The 20588-nt window shown below is 56.2% G+C and overlaps 1 protein-coding gene across 2 annotated transcripts in view; it reads right to left on the reverse strand.

Moving 5' to 3' along the window:
* Positions 1–2199: 2199 nt before the first annotated feature.
* The window catches only part of LOC139247682 (CD209 antigen-like protein C), a 29152-nt gene continuing 10763 nt past the window's right edge, over positions 2200–20588 (reverse strand). Inside the window, exons 4-6 of one of the 2 annotated variants that reach the window (XM_070871766.1) lie at positions 20014–20165; positions 13562–13674; positions 2200–2954 (exon numbers count right to left, since the gene is read on the reverse strand). In XM_070871766.1, the coding sequence (XP_070727867.1) occupies positions 2792–2954; positions 13562–13674; positions 20014–20165 (428 nt within the window). In that variant the 3' untranslated portion in view covers positions 2200–2791. Of the gene's footprint in view, positions 2955–8151; positions 9219–13561; positions 13675–20013; positions 20166–20588 lie in introns of those variants that run through there. The other variant, XM_070871765.1, reaches the window with a different exon arrangement.

Here is a 20588-nt window from a genome sequence, read left to right on the forward strand (position 1 = left end):
TTGAGGGATAAATATTGGCCCCAGGACACCGGGGAGAACGCCCCTGCTCTTCTTCCAAATAGTGCCCCGGGATCTTTTACATCCACCCGAGAGCAGACGGGGTCTCGGTTTAATGTCTCAGCCAAAAGACGGCACCTGTGACAGTGCAGCACTCCCTCAGTACCGCCCCTCTGATAGTGCAGCGCTCCCTCAGTACTGACCCTCCGACAGTGCGGCACTGCTTCAGTACTGACCCTCCGACAGTGTGGTGCTCCCTCAGTACTGCCGCTCCGACAGTGTGGTGCTCCCTCAGTACTGCCCCTCCGACAGTGCGGCACTCCCTCAGTACTGCCCCTCCGACAGTGCGGCACTCCCTCAGTACTGCCCCTCTGACAGTGCAGCACTCCTTCAGCACTGCCCCTCCGACAGTGCGGCACTCCCTCAGCACTGCCCCTCCGAAAGTGCGGCGCTCCCTCAGTACTGCCCCTCCGACAGTGCGGCACTCCCGCAGTACTGCCCCTCCGACAGTGCGGCACTCTCTCAGTACTGCCCCTCCGACAGTGCGGCACTCCCTCAGTACTGCCCCTCCGACAGTGCAGCACTCCCTCAGTACTGCCCCTCTGACAGTGCGGCGCTCCTTCAGCACTGCCCCTCCGACAGTGCGGCACTCCCTCAGCACTGCCCCTCTGAAAGTGCGGCGCTCCCTCAGTACTGCCCCTCCGACAGTGCGGCGCTCCCTCAGTACTGACCCTCCGACAGTGCGGCGCTCCCTCTGTACTGACTGTCCGACAGTGCGGTACTCCCTCAGTACTGCCCCTCCGACAGTGCGGCGCTCCCTCGGTACTGCCCCTCCGACAGTGCGGCGCTCCCTCCGTACTGCCCCTCCGACAGTGCGGCGCTCCCTCAGTACTACCCCTCCGACAGTGCGGCGCTCCCTCAGTACTGCTCCTCCGACAGTGCGGCACTCCCTCAGTACTGCCCCTCCGACAGTGCGGCACTCCCGCAGTACTGCCCCTCCGACAGTGCGGCGCTCCCTCAGTACTGCCCCTCCGACAGTGCGGCACTCCCGCAGTACTGCCCCTACGACAGTGCGGCGATACCTCAGTACTGCCCCTCCGACAGTGCGCCGATCCCAAAGTATCGCCCCTCCGACAGTGCGGCACTCCCTCAGTACTGCCCCTCCGACAGTGCGGCGCTCCCTCAGTACTGCCCCTCCGACAGTGCGGCACTCCCTCAGTACTGCCCCTCCGACAGTGCAGCTCTCCCTCAGTACTGACTCTCCGACAGTGCGGCACTCCCTCAGTACTGCCCCTCCGACAGTGTGGCGCTCCCTCAGTACTGCCCCTCCGACAGTGCGGCACTCCCTCAGTACTGCCCCTCCGACATTGCGGCACTCCCTCAGTACTGCCCCTCCGAAAGTGAGGCGCTCCCTCAGTACTGCCCCTCCGACAGTGCGGCGCTCCCTCAGTACTGCCCCTCCGACAGTGTGGCGCTCCCTCAGTACTGCCCCTCCGACAGTGCGGCACTCCCTCAGTACTGCCCCTTCGAAAGTGCGCCGCTCCCTCAGTACTGCCCCTCCGACAGTGCGGCGCTCCCTCAGTACTGCCCCTCCGACAGTGCGGCGCTCCCTCAGTACTGCCCCTCCGACAGTGCGGGGCTCCCTCAGTACTGCCCCTCCGACAGTGCGGCGCTCCCTCAGTACTGCCCCTCCGACAGTGCGGCGCTCCCTCAGTACAGCCCCTCCAACAGTGCGGCGCTCCCTCAATATTGCCCCTCCAACAGAGTGGTGCCTTGAAATAAATGTCGTTACTTCAGATGGGGTCAGATCCGTGAATTTTTATTTCAAACAGTGAACACTGACATTCAGTCCTAGAGATTAAAAAAATAACATTGCGGCATCTCTCTGACACCGGCTGACCTGCACATTTACATCACCAAGAATCACGCTTGGGAAGAAGGCCACAAGGGTAATGAGTAACCAAGAATGGTTCCAGATCTCCAGCCGTCCATCAGCTGGAAAATAGAGTTCCATTCTAGAACCTGGATTTGACCCCAGATCCCAGAGGGTGAAAGGTCAGTCCTTGACCGAATACCTCGCCCAGTTCCCCCACCACCTCTGTCTGGAACCTGGATTTGACTCCAGATCCCAGAGGGTGAAAGGTCAGTCCTTGACCGAATACCTTGCCCAGTTCCCCCACCACCTCTGTCTGGAACCTGGATTTGACTCCAGATCCCAGAGGGTGAAAGGTCAGTCCTTGACCGAATACCTCGCCCAGTTCCCCCACCACCTCTGTCTGGAACCTGGATTTGACCCCAGATCCCAGAGGGTGAAAGGTCAGTCCTTGACCGACTACCTTGCCCAGTCTCCCACCTCCTCTGTCTGGAACCTGGATTTGACCCCAGATCCCAGAGGGTGAAAGGTCACTCCTTGACTGAGTCCCCATCACCTCTGTTTGGATCCCAAAGGATGAAAGGTTAGTCTCTGACCCGCTGCCCCTCCACTCGATCACCACATCAGAGAGCACAATACTTCATCCAATCCGTCGCCGGATTTGACCCCCGGAGGGTGAAAGGTCAGCATCCGTCCCGGCGATGTTCCTCTCTCGCCAAGTCCCGACGTGGAATTCATTCTCTCCACTCCTCTCTCTCCCCCGTTCTCTCTCTCTCTCTCAAAATGAAGTCGTTTTTGTCAGATTCAAAATGCAGAAAAATAAGAAACAAAACCGGGCAAAAACAAGGAAACAAACTTCAAACTCTTCCACTCTTCTGCGAGCCGGCGCCCTCTGAACCCAAGGGGCGCTCCAGCGCGTCCTCATAGGATGATCGGGGGCATCTCTGACTTCCGCTTGCAGATGAAGTAATGTATCTCGGAGCACACCGCGTTGGCCCAGGACCCGCGGCGTAGGTAGACACAGTTCTTGAAGGCCTCCAGGTTGTAGTCAAAGTAACTGTCTGGATAGTTCTTGCCCCAGAATCTAGGTGGGTGCAGAGGAGGGGAAAGGAGGGAAAGAAAGAAAGAATTGCAATTATATAGCGCCTTCCACGACCACCGCACATCTCAAAGCGCTTTACAGCCAATGAAGTACTTTTTGGCGTGCAGTTACTGTTGTAGTGTGCGAAACGCGGCAGCAAAACTGCGCACAGCAAGCTCCCACAAACAGCATTGTGTTAATGACCCAGATAATCTGTTTTTGTGATGTTGATTGAGGGATAAATATTGGCCCCAGGACACCGGGGAGAACGCCCCTGCTCTTCTTCCAAATAGTGCCCCGGGATCTTTTACATCCACCCGAGAGCAGACGGGGTCTCGGTTTAATGTCTCAGTCAAAAGACGGCACCTGTGACAGTGCAGCACACGCCTCAGTACCGCCCCTCTGATAGTGCAGCGCTCCCTCAGTACCGCCCCTCTGATAGTGCAGCGCTCCCTCAGTACTGACCCTCCGACAGTGTGGTGCTCCCTCAGTACTGCCGCTCCGACAGTGTGGCGCTCCCTCAGTGCAGCCTCTCTGACAGTGCGGCACTCCCTCAGTACTGCCCCTCCGACAGTGCGGCGCTCCCTCAGTACTGCCCTTCCGACAGTGCGGCACTCCCGCAGTACTGCCCCTACGACAGTGCGGCGCTACCTCAGTACTGCCCCTCCGACAGTGCGCCGATCCCTAAGTATTGCCCCTCCGACACTGCGGCACTCCCTCAGTACTGCCCCTCCGACAGTGCGGCGCTCCCTCAGTACAGCCCCTCCGACAGTGCGGCACTCCCTCAGTACTGCCCCTCCGACAGTGCGGCACTCCCTCAGTACTGCCCCTCCGACAGTGCGGTGCTCCCTCAGTACTGCCCCTCCGACAGTGCGGCACTCCCTCAGTACTGCCCCTCCGACAGTGTGGCGATCCCTCAGTACTGCCGCTCCGACAGTGCGGAACTCCCTCAGTACTGCCCCTCCGACAGTGCGGCACTCCCTCAGTACTGCCCCTCCGACAGTGTGGCGATCCCTCAGTACTGCCGCTCCGACAGTGCGGAACTCCCTCAGTACTGCCCCTCCGACAGTGCGGCACTCCCTCAGTACTGCCCCTCCGAAGATGTGGCGCTCCCTCAGTACTGCCCCTCCTACAGTGCGGCGCTCCCTCAGTACTGCCCCTCCGACAGTGCGGGGCTCCCTCAAAACTGCCCCTCCTACAGTGCGGCGCTCCTTCAGCACTGCCCCTCCGACAGTGCGGCACTCCCTCAGCACTGCCCCTCCGAAAGTGCGGCGCTCCCTCAGTACTGCCCCTCCGACAGTGCGGCGCTCCCTCAGTACTGACCCTCCGACAGTGCGGCGCTCCCTCTGTACTGACCGTCCGACAGTGCGGTGCTCCCTCAGTACTGCCCCTCCGACAGTGCGGCGCTCCCTCTGTACTGACCGTTCGACAGTGCGGTGCTCCCTCAATACTGCCCCTCCGACAGTGCGGCGCTCCTTCGGTACTGCCGCTCCGACAGTGCGGCGCTCCCTCCGTACTGCCCCTCCGACAGTGCGGCGCTCCCTCAGTACTGCCCCTCCGACAGTGCGGCGCTCCCGCAGTACTGCCCCTACGACAGTGCGGCGCTACCTCAGTACTGCCCCTTCAACAGTGCAGCACTCCCTCAGTACCGCCCCTCCGACAGTGCGGCACTCCCTCAGTACTGCCCCTCCGACAGTGCGGCACTCCCTCAGTACTGCCACTCCGAAAGTGTGGCGCTCCCTCAGCAGTGCCCCTCCGACAGTGCGGCACTCCCTCAGTACTGCCACTCCGACAGTGCGGCACTCCCTCAGTACTGCCCCTCCGACAGTGCGGCGCTCCCGCAGTACTGCCCCTACGACAGTGCGGCGCTACCTCAGTACTGCCCCTTCAACAGTGCAGCACTCCCTCAGTACCGCCCCTCCGACAGTGCGGCACTCCCTCAGTACTGCCCCTCCGACAGTGCGGCACTCCCTCAGTACTGCCACTCCGAAAGTGTGGCGCTCCCTCAGCAGTGCCCCTCCGACAGTGCGGCACTCCCTCAGTACTGCCACTCCGACAGTGCGGCACTCCCTCAGCAGTGCCCCTCCGACAGTGCGGCGCTCCCTCAGTACTACCCCTCCGACAGTGTGGCGCTCCCTCAGTACTGCCCCTACGACAGTACGGCACTCCCTCAGTACTGCCCCTTCGAAAGTGCGGCGTTCCCTCAATATTGCCCCTCCAACAGTGTGGTGCCTTGAAATAAATGTTGTTACTTCAGATGGGGTCAGATCCATGAATTTTTATTTCAAACAGTGAACACTGACATTCAGTCCTCGAGATTAAAAAAATAACATTGCGGCATCTCTCTGACACCGGCTGACCTGCACATTTACGTCACCAAGAATCACGCTTGGGAAGAAGGCCACAAGGGTAATGAGCAACCAAGAATGGTTCCAGATCTCCAGCTGACGCGCTGTCCATCAGCTGGAAAATCGAGGTCCATTCTAGAACCTGGACTTGACCCCAGATCCCAGAGGGTGAAAGGTCAGTCCTTGACCGAATACCTCGCCCAGTTCCCCCACCACCTCTGTCTGGAACCTGGATTTGACCCCAGATCCCAGAGGGTGAAAGGTCAGTCCTTGACCGAATACCTCGCCCAGTTCCCCCACCTCCTCTGTCTGGAACCTGGATTTGACCCCAGATCCCAGAGGGTGAAAGGTCAGTCCTTGACCGACTACCTTGCCCAGTCTCCCACCTCCTCTGTCTGGAACCTGGATTTGACCCCAGATCCCAGAGGGTGAAAGGTCACTCCTTGACTGAGTCCCCATCACCTCTGTTTGGATCCCAAAGGATGAAAGGTTAGTCTCTGACCCGCTGCCCCTCCACTCGATCACCACATCAGAGAGCACAATACTTCATCCAATCCGTCGCCGGATTTGACCCCCGGAGGGTGAAAGGTCAGCATCCGTCCCGGCGATGTTCCTCTCTCGCCAAGTCCCGACGTGGAATTCATTCTCTCCACTCCTCTCTCTCCCTCGTTCTCTCTCTCTCTCTCAAAACAAAGTCGTTTTTGTCAGATTCAAAATGCAGAAAAATAAGAAACAAAACCGGGCAAAAACAAGGAAACAAACTTCAAACTCTTCCACTCTTCTGCGAGCCGGCGCCCTCTGAACCCAAGGGGCGCTCCAGCGCGTCCTCATAGGATGATCGGGGGCATCTCTGACTTCCGCTTGCAGATGAAGTAATGTATCTCGGAGCACACCGCGTTGGCCCAGGACCCGCGGCGTAGGTAGACACAGTTCTTGAAGGCCTCCAGGTTATAGTCAAAGTAACTGTCTGGATAGTTCTTGCCCCAGAATCTAGGTGGGTGCAGAGGAGGGGAAAGGAGGGAAAGAAAGAAAGATTGCAATTATATAGCGCCTTCCACGACCACCGCACATCTCAAAGCGCTTTACAGCCAATGAAGTACTTTTTGGCGTGCAGTTACTGTTGTCGTGTGCGAAACGCGGCAGCAAAACTGCGCACAGCAAGCTCCCACAAACAGCATTGTGTTAATGACCCAGATAATCTGTTTTTGTGATGTTGATTGAGGGATAAATATTGGCCCCAGGACACCGGGGAGAACGCCCCTGCTCTTCTTCCAAATAGTGCCCCGGGATCTTTTACATCCACCCGAGAGCAGACGGGGTCTCGGTTTAATGTCTCAGCCAAAAGACGGCACCTGTGACAGTGCAGCACTCCCTCAGTACCGCCGCTCTGATAGTGCAGCGCTCCCTCAGTAATGACCCTCCGACAGTGCGGCACTCCCTCAGTACTGCCCCTCCGACAGTGCGGCACTCCCTCAGTACTGCCCCTCCGACAGTGCGGCACTCTCTCAGTACTGCCCCTCCGACAGTGCGGCACTCCCTCAGTACTGCCCCTCCGACAGTGCAGCACTCCCTCAGTACTGCCCCTCTGACAGTGCGGCGCTCCTTCAGCACTGCCCCTCCGACAGTGCGGCACTCCCTCAGCACTGCCCCTCTGAAAGTGCGGCGCTCCCTCAGTACTGCCCCTCCGACAGTGCGGCGCTCCCTCAGTACTGACCCTCCGACAGTGCGGCGCTCCCTCTGTACTGACCGTCCGACAGTGCGGTACTCCCTCAGTACTGCCCCTCCGACAGTGCGGCGCTCCCTCGGTACTGCCCCTCCGACAGTGCGGCGCTCCCTCCGTACTGCCCCTCCGACAGTGCGGCGCTCCCTCAGTACTACCCCTCCGACAGTGCGGCGCTCCCTCAGTGCTGCTCCTCCGACAGTGCGGCACTCCCTCAGTACTGCCCCTCCGACAGTGCGGCGCTCCCTCAGTACTGCCCCTCCGACAGTGCGGCACTCCCGCAGTACTGCCCCTTCGACAGTGCGGCGCTACCTCAGTACTGCCCCTCCGACAGTGCGGCGCTCCCTCAGTACTGCCCCTCCGACAGTGCGGCACTCCCTCAGTACTGCCCCTCCGACAGTGCGCCGATCCCAAAGTATCGCCCCTCCGACAGTGCGGCACTCCCTCAGTACTGCCCCTCCGACAGTGCGGCGCTCCCTCAGTACTGCCCCTCCGACAGTGCGGCACTCCCTCAGTACTGCCCCTCCGACAGTGCAGCTCTCCCTCAGTACTGCCCCTCCGACAGTGCGGCACTCCCTCAGTACTGCCCCTCCGACAGTGTGGCGCTCCCTCAGTACTGCCCCTCCGAAAGTGCGGCACTCCCTCAGTACTGCCCCTCCGACAGTGCGGCACTCCCTCAGTACTGCCCCTCCGAAAGTGAGGCGCTCCCTCAGTACTGCCCCTCCGACAGTGCGGCGCTCCCTCAGTACTGCCCCTCCGACAGTGTGGCGCTCCCTCAGTACTGCCCCTCCGACAGTGCGGCACTCCCTCAGTACTGCCCCTTCGAAAGTGCGCCGCTCCCTCAGTACTGCCCCTCCGACAGTGCGGCGCTCCCTCAGTACTGCCCCTCCGACAGTGCGGCGCTCCCTCAGTACTGCCCCTCCGACAGTGCGGGGCTCCCTCAGTACTGCCCCTCCGACAGTGCGGCGCTCCCTCAGTACTGCCCCTCCGACAGTGCGGCGCTCCCTCAGTACAGCCCCTCCGACAGTGCGGCGCTCCCTCAGTACAGCCCCTCCAACAGTGCGGCGCTCCCTCAATATTGCCCCTCCAACAGAGTGGTGCCTTGAAATAAATGTCGTTACTTCAGATGGGGTCAGATCCGTGAATTTTTATTTCAAACAGTGAACACTGACATTCAGTCCTAGAGATTAAAAAAATAACATTGCGGCATCTCTCTGACACCGGCTGACCTGCACATTTACATCACCAAGAATCACGCTTGGGAAGAAGGCCACAAGGGTAATGAGTAACCAAGAATGGTTCCAGATCTCCAGCCGTCCATCAGCTGGAAAATAGAGTTCCATTCTAGAACCTGGATTTGACCCCAGATCCCAGAGGGTGAAAGGTCAGTCCTTGACCGAATACCTTGCCCAGTTCCCCCACCACCTCTGTCTGGAACCTGGATTTGACCCCAGATCCCAGAGGGTGAAAGGTCAGTCCTTGACCGAATACCTCGCCCAGTTCCTCCACCACCTCTGTCTGGAACCTGGATTTGACCCCAGATCCCAGAGGGTGAAATGTCAGTCCTTGACCGACTACCTCGCCCAGTCTCCCACCACCTCTGTCTGGAACCTGGATTTGACCCCAGGTCCCAGAGGGTGAAAGGTCACTCCTTGACTGAGTCCCCATCACCTCTGTTTGGATCCCAAAGGATGAAAGGTTAGTCTCTGACCCGCTGCCCCTCCACTCGATCACCACATCAGAGAGCACAATACTTCATCCAATCCGTCGCCGGATTTGACCCCCGGAGGGTGAAAGGTCAGCATCCGTCCCGGCGATATCCCTCTCTCGCCAAGTCCCGACGTGGAATTCATTCTCTCCACTCCTCTCTCTCCCTCGTTCTCTCTCTCTCTCTCAAAATGAAGTCGTTTTTGTCAGATTCAAAATGCAGAAAAATAAGAAACAAAACCGGGCAAAAACAAGGAAACAAACTTCAAACTCTTCCACTCTTCTGCGAGCCGGCGCCCTCTGAACCCAAGGGGTGCTCCAGCGCGTCCTCATAGGATGATCGGGGGCATCTCTGACTTCCGCTTGCAGATGAAGTAATGTATCTCGGAGCACACCGCGTTGGCCCAGGACCCGCGGCGTAGGTAGACACAATTCTTGAAGGCCTCCAGGTTATAGTCAAAGTAACTGTCTGGATAGTTCTTGCCCCAGAATCTAGGGGGGTGCAGAGGAGGGGAAAGGAGGGAAAGAAAGAAAGATTGCAATTATATAGCGCCTTCCACGACCACCGCACATCTCAAAGCGCTTTACAGCCAATGAAGTACTTTTTGGCGTGCAGTTACTGTTGTCGTGTGCGAACCGCGGCAGCAAAACTGCGCACAGCAAGCTCCCACAAACAGCATTGTGTTAATGACCCAGATAATCTGTTTTTGTGATGTTGATTGAGGGATAAATATTGGCCCCAGGACACCGGGGAGAACGCCCCTGCTCTTCTTCCAAATAGTGCCCCGGGATCTTTTACATCCACCCGAGAGCAGACGGGGTCTCGGTTTAATGTCTCAGCCAAAAGACGGCACCTGTGACAGTGCAGCACTCCCTCAGTACCGCCCCTCTGATAGTGCAGCGCTCCCTCAGTACTGACCCTCCGACAGTGCGGCACTCCCTCAGTACTGCCCCTCCGACAGTGCAGCACTCCCTCAGTACTGCCCCTCCGACAGTGCGGCACTCTCTCAGTACTGCCCCTCCGACAGTGCGGCACTCCCTCAGTACTGCCCCTCCGACAGTGCAGCACTCCCTCAGTACTGCCCCTCTGACAGTGCGGCGCTCCTTCAGCACTGCCCCTCCGACAGTGCGGCACTCCCTCAGCACTGCCCCTCTGAAAGTGCGGGGCTCCCTCAGTACTGCCCCTCCGACAGTGCGGCGCTCCCTCGGTACTGACCCTCCGACAGTGCGGCGCTCCCTCTGTACTGACCGTCCGACAGTGCGGTACTCCCTCAGTACTGCCCCTCCGACAGTGCGGCGCTCCCTCGGTACTGCCCCTCCGACAGTGCGGCGCTCCCTCCGTACTACCCCTCCGACAGTGCGGCGCTCCCTCAGTACTGCTCCTCCGACAGTGCGTCACTCCCTCTGTACTGCCCCTCCGACAGTGCGGCGCTCCCTCAGTACTGCCCCTCCGACAGTGCGGCACTCCCGCAGTACTGCCCCTACGACAGTGCGGCGCTACCTCAGTACTGCCCCTCCGACAGTGCGCCGATCCCAAAGTATCGCCCCTCCGACAGTGCGGCACTCCCTCAGTACTGCCCCTCCGACAGTGCGGCGCTCCCTCAGTACTGCCCCTCCGACAGTGCGGCACTCCCTCAGTACTGCCCCTCCAACAGTGCAGCTCTCCCTCAGTACTGACTCTCCGACAGTGCGGCACTCCCTCAGTACTGCCCCTCCGACAGTGTGGTGCTCCCTCAGTACTGCCCCTCCGACAGTGCGGCACTCCCTCAGTACTGCCCCTCCGACAGTGCGGCACTCCCTCAGTACTGCCCCTCTGACAGTGCAGCACTCCCTCAGTACTGCCCCTCCGACAGTGCGGCGCTCCCTCAGTACTGCCCCTCCGACAGTGCGGCGCTCCCTCAGTACTGCTCCTCCGACAGTGCGGCACTCCCTCAGTACTGCCCCTCCGACAGTGCGGCGCTCCCTCAGTACTGCCCCTCCGACAGTGCGGCGCTCCCTCAGTACTGCCCCTCCGACAGTGCGACGCTCCCTCAGTACTGCCCCTCCGACAGTGCGGCACTCCCTCAGTACTGCCCCTCCGACAGTGCGGCGCTCCCTCAGTACTGCCCCTCCGACAGTGCGGCACTCCCTCAGTACTGCCCCTCCGACAGTGCGGCGCTCCCTCAGTACTGCCCCTCCGACAGTGCGGCACTCCCTCAGTACTGCCCCTCCGACAGTGCGGCGCTCCCTCAGTACTGCCCCTCCGACAGTGCGGCACTCCCTCAGGACTGTCCCTCCGACAGTGCGGCGCTCCCTCAGTACTGCCCCTCCGACAGTGCGACACTCCCTCAGTACTGCCCCTCCGACAGTGCGACGCTCCCTCAGTACTGCACTGGGCGTGTCCGCCTCGATTTATGTGTTCGAGTCCCTGGAATGGGACTTGAACCCACAACCTTCTGACTCAGAGGCGACGGTGCTACCCACGGAGCCACGGCTGACACAGGAGGACCAAAGGGAGGAGCAGAGGGGGTGTCCCGTGGCAGTGCAGCGACTCCCCCCCCCTGGCCGATGAGCAGTGTCCACGCATAAGCTTTCTCCTCTGCATCTAACCCATGCTGTATCTGCCCTGGGAGTGTTTAATGGGTCAGTGTAGAGGGAGCTTTACTCTGTATCTAACCCCGTGCTGTACTTGCCCTGGGAGTGTTTGATGGGGCAGTGTAGAGGGAGCTTTACTCTGTATCTAACCCCGTGCTGTACCTGCCCTGGGAGTGTTTGATGGGGCAGTGTAGAGGGAGCTTTACTCTGTATCTAACCCCGTGCTGTACTTGCCCTGGGAGTGTTTGACGCATCACGAGGCTTCAAAGCAACATGACCTAACCGCCTCGCTCTCCTTCGTGTGCTGGTGAGTTGCATTGTCCCATCTGACCGTGGACGGGCGAATCGTAGGCCTGTCCCAATCAAGGTCCGGAGTCGGCCATCGAATAGAGCAGTCCCTACCAATACCCCGGCTGAGAGATGACCTCTCGTTGACCAGGAGTGACAACCTGAAGGACTCATCCTCACAGATTTAACTCTGGTCACCGCACGGACAGAAGAAATGTGTTTATCACCGGTTTTCATCTTTCCTCCCTTATCTGCTCATCAATCCCATCAAACACTCCCAGGGCAGGTACAGCACAGGGCTAGATACTGAGTAAAGCTCCCTCTACACTGTCCCATCAAACACTCCCAGGGCAGGTACAGCACAGGGCTAGATACAGAGTAAAGCTCCCTCTACACTGTCCCATCAAACACTCCCAGGGCAGGTACAGCACAGGGCTAGATACAGAGTAAAGCTCCCTCTACACTGTCCCATCAAACACTCCCAGGGCAGGTACAGCACAGGGCTAGATACAGAGTAAAGCTCCCTCTACACTGTCCCATCAAACACTCCCAGGGCAGGTACAGGGGGCTAGATACAGAGTAAAGCTCCCTCTACACTGTCCCATCAAACACTCCCAGGGCAGGTACAGGGGGTTAGATACAGAGTAAATCTCCCTCTACACTGTCCCATCAAACACTCCCAGGGCAGGTACAGGGGGTTAGATACAGAGTAAAGCTCCCTCTACACTGTCCCATCAAACACTCCCAGGGCAGGTACAGGGGGTTAGATACAGAGTAAAGCTCCCTCTACACTGTCCCATCAAACATTCCCAGGGCAGGTACAGGGGGTTAGATACAGAGTAAAGCTCCCTCTACATTGTCCCATCAAACACTTCCAGGGCAGGTACAGGGGGTTAGATACAGAGTAAAGCTCCCTCTACACTGTCCCATCAAACACACCCAGGGCAGGTACAGCACGGGGTTAGATACAGAGTAAAGCTCCCTCAACACTGTCCCGTCAAACACTCCCAGGGCAAGTACAGCACGGGGTTAGATACAGAGTAAAGCTCCCTCTACATTGTCCCATCAAACATTCCCAGAGCAGGTACAGGGGGTTAGATACAGAGTAAAGCTCCCTCAACACTGTCCCGTCAAACACTCCCAGGGCAGGTACAGGGGTTAGATACAGAGTAAAGCTCCCTCTCCACTGTCCCGTCAAACACTCCGAGGGCAAGTACAGCACAGGGTTAGATACAGAGTAAAGCTCCCTCTACACTGTCCCGTCAAACACTCCCAGGGCAAGTACAGCACAGGGTTAGATACAGAGTAAAACTCCCTCTACACTGTTCCGTCAAACACTCCCAGGGCATGTACAGGGGGTTAGATACAGAGTAAAGCTCCCTCTACACTGTCCCATCAAACACTCCCAGGGCAGGTACAGCATGGGGTTAGATACAGAGTAAAGCTCCCTCTACACTGACCCATCAAACACTCCCAGGGCAGGTACAGCATGGGGTTAGATACAGAGTAAAGCTCCATCTACACTGTCCCATCAAACACTCCCAGGGCAGGTACAGGTGGGTTAGATACAGAGTAAAGCTCCCTCTACACTGTCCCATCAAACACTCCCAGGGCAGGTACAGCATGGGTTAGATACAGAGTAAAGCTCCCTCTACACTGTCCCATTAAACACTCCCAGGGCAGGTACAGCACGGGGTTAGATACAGAGTAAATCTGCCCCAACCTGAGAAGAGGTCCATTCCTGCGCCAGTGTGTCTAGTACTGTTTCCCACAGTAGCCCTCCTTCCAAAGACGGCCCGTTTGCAACCAATAAGCTGCTCTCTCCAACTTTGGATGTTCACACAGGAGCAAGGTTGAAACTGTGTCAAGCACGTTGCAGCAGCAGTCTTGATCTCCTCTGCCTGGGCTGGGTTTGAAGCTGGGTATCTTTCTGCACCTTAACAGTCCCCGCCCCCACTGCCCCCAGTACTCACGTCAGTTCTTCACGTAGAGATGTCCCATCCACCCATGTCCAGGACGCTTCCAGTAGATTGTCCTTAATTCCAACCCAGTACATTTGGCTCGCATTATGTTGCGCCACAAATCTCTGGAAGGACAATTGATCAGTGCAAATCAGTGGGTCATATCCAATGTTCCCCCGCAGACTGGGCCAAACCAACCAGGAGCTCAAGACGTTCCTTCCCACACTTAGATTGACCTCTCTAACCCGTACCAAACCGCGAGACCCAACTGGTAAATCAACGCCCCATGAAAATATATCTACAGCGCAGGTTACATGAAGCACCCTCTACACCGTCTTATCAAACACTCCCAGGGCAGGTACAGCACGGGTTAGATACAGAGTAAAGCTCCCTCCACACTGTCCCGTCAAACACTCCCAGGGCAGGTACAGCACGGGGTTAGATACAGAGTAAAGCTCCCTCTACACTGTCCCATCAAACACGCCCGGGGCAGGTACAGGGGGTTAGATACAGAGTAAAGCTCCCTCTACATCGTCTTATCAAACACTCCCAGGGCAGGTACAGGGGGTTAGATACAGAGTAAAGCTCCCTCTACACTGTCCCATCAAACACTCCCAGGGCAGGTACAGGGGGTTAGATACAGAGTAAAGCTCCCTCTACACTGTCCCATCAAACACTCACAGGGCAGGTACAGGGGGTTAGATACAGAGTAAAGCTCCCTCTACACTGTCCCATCAAACACTCCCAGGGCAGGTACAGCACGGGTTAGATACAGAGTAAAGCTCCCTCTACACTGTCCCATCAAACACTTCCAGGGCAGGCACAGCACGGGGTTAGATACAGAGTAAAGCTCCCTCTACACTGTCCCATCAAACACTCCCAGGGCAGGTACAGCACGGGGTTAGATACAGAGTAAAACTCCCTCTACACTGTCCCATCAAACACTTCCAGGGCAGGCACAGCACGGGGTTAGATACAGAGTAAAGCTCCCTCTACACTGTCCCATCAAACACTCCCAGGGCAGGCACAGCACGGGGTTAGATACAGAGTAAAGCTCCCTCTACACTGTCCCATCAAACACTCCCAGGGCAGGTACAGCACGGGGTTAGATACAGAGTAAAGCTCCCTCTATACTGTCCCATCTGTCATGTATCTTACATTATTATATATAACTGTATCCTAACATGCTATACATGATTGTAATAAGATATGACCTATAACCACCAGCATACCTTAACACCAGGGGTGCACTTGCAAGAGACAGGTATATAAGGACAGGTCTCAGGCAAGTGCAGCATTCCAGAGCTGTGAAATAAAGGTGCAGGTCCAGAGTGACCTTGACTTCACGACATGCCTCGTGTGAATCTGTACTGAGGGGACAGGACTTTACAGTGGCGACGGGTTGCGGGATTACAGAATCCACAGAATGGCGAACATCAGATCAGATGAAAAGTACAATGCGGGAGACAATTGGGAGGACTTTATAGAAAGGCTCCAGCAAAGCTTTGTAACCAAAGACTGGTTAGGCTACGATAAGGCAGACAAGAGAAGAGCCCATCTCTTGACCAGCTGTGGCTCGAAAACATACGCTTTAATGAAGGATCTGTTGGCACCCGAGAAACCAGCAAGCAAGTCGTTTGAAGAATTGAGCACACTGGTGAGAGACCACCTGAAGCCAGCGAGCAGCCTACACATGGCCAGACACAGGTTCTACAACTACAGACGCTGTGTGGGCCAGAGCATACCCGACTTCGTGGTGAAACTTCGGAGGTTGGCTAGTTTATGTGAGTTCTCCGATGAACTGAGGAGAGAAATGCTGAGAGACTTTTTCATTGAAGGAATAGGCCACGCAGGCATATTCCGAAAGCTCATAGAGACCAAGAACCTGACCTTAGAGGCAGCAGCACTGGTTGCACAGACATTCTTGGTAGGAGAAGAAGAAACGAGGTTGATTTACAATGCAGGTACGACAACTAACGAAATATCGGAACAAGAAGTTCACAGCACTAAACAAGCTGCTACCCCCACACACAGACAAAACCGGGAGAACAGGCTCTCGACAGCAGGCAGAAGCCATCAAGGGCCACAGGAACGGCCGTTCACACCTCATCAACCCACAATGCGAGCAATCAACTACAAACTGAGAGAAGCTCAAGAGAGATCAGCCAGACGCAGCTCATTCTTTGGGAACACTTTGAACAATGGAACAGGTCTGTGCTGGAGGTGTGGGGGTGGGCACTCGTCAAGGGGATGTCGATTCCAGCAGGCTGTTTGCAGGAACTGTGAATATACAGGGCATTTGGCCCACATGTGCAAAAAAACGGCAGCTCGGCTGGTATACGAATCGGATGGGTCGGAAAGCGGACCAGAAGATGGTGGGGACAGTACCCGGGACACCGATGTACAACGGGTCAACACGATCAATGGCCGCTGCTCCTACAACAGGACGCCTCCTATAATGATGAGGGTCCTACTCAACGGAATATCTGTCAACATGGAGCTGGATACGGGAGCGAGTCAATCTCTCATGGGCGCTCAACAATTTGAACAACTGTGGCTGCGTAAAAGAGACAGACCAAAACTCACAAGGGTTGACACCAAACTAAGGACCTATACCAAAGAAATCGTACCAGTCCTCGGCAGCGCTATGCTCTCTGTCACACACAAAGGGACAGTGAACCGACTTCCCCTGTGGATTGTCCCCGGAGATCCCCCAGCACTGCTGGGGAGAAGCTGGCTGGCAAAACTAAACTGGAAATGGGATGATGTCTATGCCATGTCATTCGAGGAACGGACCTCCTGCTCAACAGTTATAAAGCGATTTGAACATCTCTTTCAGCCAGGTGTGGGCACTTTCAAAGGGGCCAAAGTCAAAATCTACATCACACAGGATGCTAGACCGGTCCATCACAAGGCCAGAGCTGTACCCTATGTGATGAGGGAAAAGATTGAACACGAACTAGACAGGCTTCTGCGGGAAGGCATTATATCACCTGTGGAATTTAGCGACTGGGCAAGTCCCATCGGCCCAGTCATGAAGCCTGATGGATCTGTACGAATCTGTGGTGACTACAAATCTACCATAAACAGAGTCTCCCTACAGGACCAGTACCCGCTGCCCAGAGCGGAGGACTTATTTGCCACATTGGCTGGAGGTAAACTTTTCTCAAAATTAGACCTCACATCTGCATATATGACGCAAGAATTGACCGAGGAATCCAAGTTACTCACCACCATCAACACACATCAAGGCCTTTTCATGTACAATCGATGCCCATTCGGCATCAGGTCGGCAGCTGCCATATTCCAGCGCAACATGGAGAGTCTGCTCAAGTCCATCCCGGGGACGGTTATATTTCAAGACGACATACTTATCACGGGCAGGGACACCGACTCCCATCTCCGTAATTTGGAGGAAGTACTAAAGCGGTTGGATCGAGTAGGCCTACGAGTCAAGAAATCCAAGTGCGTGTTTCTCGCACCCGAGGTTGAATTTTTGGGCAGAAGGATTGCCGCTGATGGAATCCGCCCAACAGAGTCCAAAACAGAAGCAATTCGCCTGGCACCCAGGCCCCGGAATGTCTCAGATCTGCGCGCCTTTCTCAGGTTACTCAATTACTTTGGGAACTTTATGCAGAACTTAAGCACGCTGCTGGAGCCTCTCCACGTGCTACTCAGGAAGGGGTGCGATTGGTTTTGGGGGGATGCCCAGGAACGCGCCTTCAATAAGGCATGCAACCTTCTGTATTCCAACAGTGTTTTGACTTTCTTTGACCCAGGTAAAAAGCTAGTTCTCACATGCAATGCGTCAGCGTATGGGGTCGGGTGCGTTTTACAACATGCCAATAGTGTGGGCAAATTACAACCCATAGCTTATGCCTCCAGGTCACTTTCGCGGGCGGAGCGCGGGTACGAAATGGTGAAGAAGGAGGCGCTCGCGTGCGTGTACGGTGTCAAAAAGATGCACCAATACCTTTTCGGGGCCAAGTTCGCATTAGAAACCGACCACAAGCCCCTCACCTCCCTCCTATCCGAGAGCAAGGCAATAAACACCAACGCCTCGGCACGAATTCAACGATGGGCACTCATGCTGGCGTCCTACGACTATACCATAAGGCACAGACCAGGCACAGACAACTGTGCCGACGCGCTCAGCAGGATACCCCTGGCGACCACGGAAGGGTCTGACGAACAGGACTGTGAGATTGTCATGGCAATCAATGCCTTTGAGTCCACAGGTTCGCCCATGACGGCTCGCCAAATCAGAGCCTGGACGGCCAGCGACCCCACGTTATCCTTAGAAAAAAGATGAGTCCTAACCGGTGACTGGGCAGAGGCTCGCGATGCCTTCCCCGAGGAATTAAAACCCTTTCACAGGCGCATGCATGAGCTATCACTGCAAGCGGACTGCCTGATGTGAGGCAGCCGAGTAGTCATGCCTCTGCGAGGCAGAGAGGCATTTGTCCGGGAGCTCCACCGCGAGCACCCGGGGATCGTTCTCATGAAGGCCATAGCCAGATCCCACGTCTGGTGGCCTGGTATTGACGCGGACTTGGAGCTCTGCGTCCGAAGGTGCACCATTTGTGCCCAACTTAATGGCCCCAGGGAGGCTCCACTGAGCCCCTGGCCTACCAAACCGTGGTCGCGGGTGCACGTAGACTATGCGGGCCCATTCATGGGCAAAATGTTCCTCGTAGTTGTAGATGCATTTTCAAAGTGGATCGAATGCACCATTTTAAACTCGAGCACAACCTCCACCACTGTGGAGAGCCTCACAACCATGTTTGCAACGCACGGAATCCCTGACATATTGGTCAGTGACAATGGTCCGTGCTTCACCAGCGCAGAATTCCAAGACTTTATAATTGACCACGGCATAAATCACGTCAAGACGGCACCGTTCAAGCCGGCCTTCAACGGCCAGGCGGAGAGAGCAGTGCAAATCATTAAACAAGGCATGCTTAAAATCCAAGGTCCCACGCTACAGGGTTGCCTGTCGTGACTGCTGTTGGCATACAGATCTCGTCTGCACTCATTGACTGGGATCCCCCCCGCGCAACTGTTGATGAAAAGGACTTTAAAAACAAGGCTCTCATTAACCCTCCCAGACATGCACGAAATCGTTGAGGCAAAGCGCCGTAAGCTGACTGAGTACCATGACAGAAATTCGAGGGGGAGATGGAATGAGATAGGGGACAAAGTGTTTGTACTAAACTATGGCATGGGTCCCAAATGGCTTGTAGGGACAGTAACGGGCAAGGAAGGAAACAGGCTACTGGTAGTACAAATGGACAATGGCAAAACCTGCCGGAGGCATGTAGACCAAGTCAAAAGCAGATTTACCAACAACACTGCGGAACCAGAGGCAGACTACAATGTGGAACTCGCACCACACCTGGTGGACAGACAGAGGGAACAACCTGAGGAAAGGGCAATCCCAACAGACAGCCCAGGCGAGTCAACAACAATCACACCAATCGAAAAAGACAGCCCAGGCGAGATACCAGCAACCACACCCAAAGAAAAACAGACACCAAGGCAAACAACTGAACCACAACTCAGACGCTCCACGCGAGAACGTAGACCACCTGAGAGACTGAACCTATAAAGACAATAAGACCTTGGGGGAGGGTGATGTCATGAATCTTACATTATTATATATAACTGTATCCTAACATGCTATACATGACTGTAATAAGATATGGCCTGTAACCGCCAGCATACCTTACCACCAGGGATGCACTTGCAAGAGACAGGTATATAAGGACAGGTCTCAGGCAAGTGCAGCATTGCAGAGCTGTGAAATAAAGGTGCAGGTTCAGAGTGACCTTGACTTCACTACATGCCTCGTGTGAATCTGTACTGAGGGGACAGGACTTTACACCATCAAACACTCCCAGGGCAGGTACAGCACGGGGTTAGATGCAGAGTAAAGTTCCCTCTACACTGTCCCATCAAACACTCCCAGGGCAAGTATAGCACGGGGTTAGATACAGAGTAAAGCTCCCTCTACACTGTCCCATCAAACACTCCCAGGGCAGGTACAGCACGGGGATAGATACAGAGTAAAGCTCCCTCTACACTGTCCCATCAAACACTCCCAGGGCAGGTACAGCACGGGGTTAGATACAGAGTAAAGCTCCCTCTACACTGTCCCATCAAACACTCCCAGGGCAGGTACAGCACGGGGATAGATACAGAGTAAAGCTCCCTCTACACTGTCCCATCAAACACTTCCAGGGCAGGTACAGGGGGTTATATACAGAGTAAAGCTCCCTCTACACTGTCCCATCAAACACTCCCAGGGCAGGTACAGGGGGTTAGATACAGAGTAAAGCTCCCTCTACACTGTCCCATCAAACACTCGCGGGGCAGGTACAGCACGGGGTTAGATACTTTGCGGACACTTTGGGAAGCTCCTGAGGGAGATGTTCGGTCACTTGTTCCTCCTGTTAGATTCCTACCTGTTCCTTCTCGCTGCGAATCACCAAGAGTTCGGACCCCTGCAGGATGCAGGCCTGCCGACCTTCCTCCCAGCCTAGGGTGCTCTTCGAGAAGAAGTAGCAGTTGCCACTAAAAGGCGTCCAGTATTTGTGGCACAATTCACTGGTGCAGTCTGTGGCGGGGTCGGGGGCGGGTGTGGGGAGGAGAATGAAACTGGAATTAAACAGTACACATAGGCAGGGCCGCTAACCATCGCCGCCCCACCGACCCCCCCCAAAAAACGACCCCTTGCCGTGGACCAGCCCATGGTCTCGAAACTAGAAGTCCATGTTGCCCAATCCGTGGTCCAATTCTCAATAGAGTCGGCTCCCGTTCAGGAGGTCACGATGGGTCCCAGGCTCCGTCTATGGCCAGTGCTCTGCCGGGCCTGGAATCCTTTCCTTCTTGATTTACTCTCAGGGTGTGGGTGTCGCTGGCAAGGCCGGCACCTACTCCCTTATCGCTAAGAACATCAGAAATAGGAGCCATTCGGCCCCTCGAGCCTGCTCCGCCATTTAATACGATCATGGCCAATCCGATCATGGACTCAGCTCCA

Source organism: Pristiophorus japonicus, unplaced genomic scaffold, assembly GCF_044704955.1.
Source record: "Pristiophorus japonicus isolate sPriJap1 unplaced genomic scaffold, sPriJap1.hap1 HAP1_SCAFFOLD_281, whole genome shotgun sequence".
Taxonomy (NCBI): Eukaryota; Metazoa; Chordata; class Chondrichthyes; family Pristiophoridae; genus Pristiophorus; species Pristiophorus japonicus.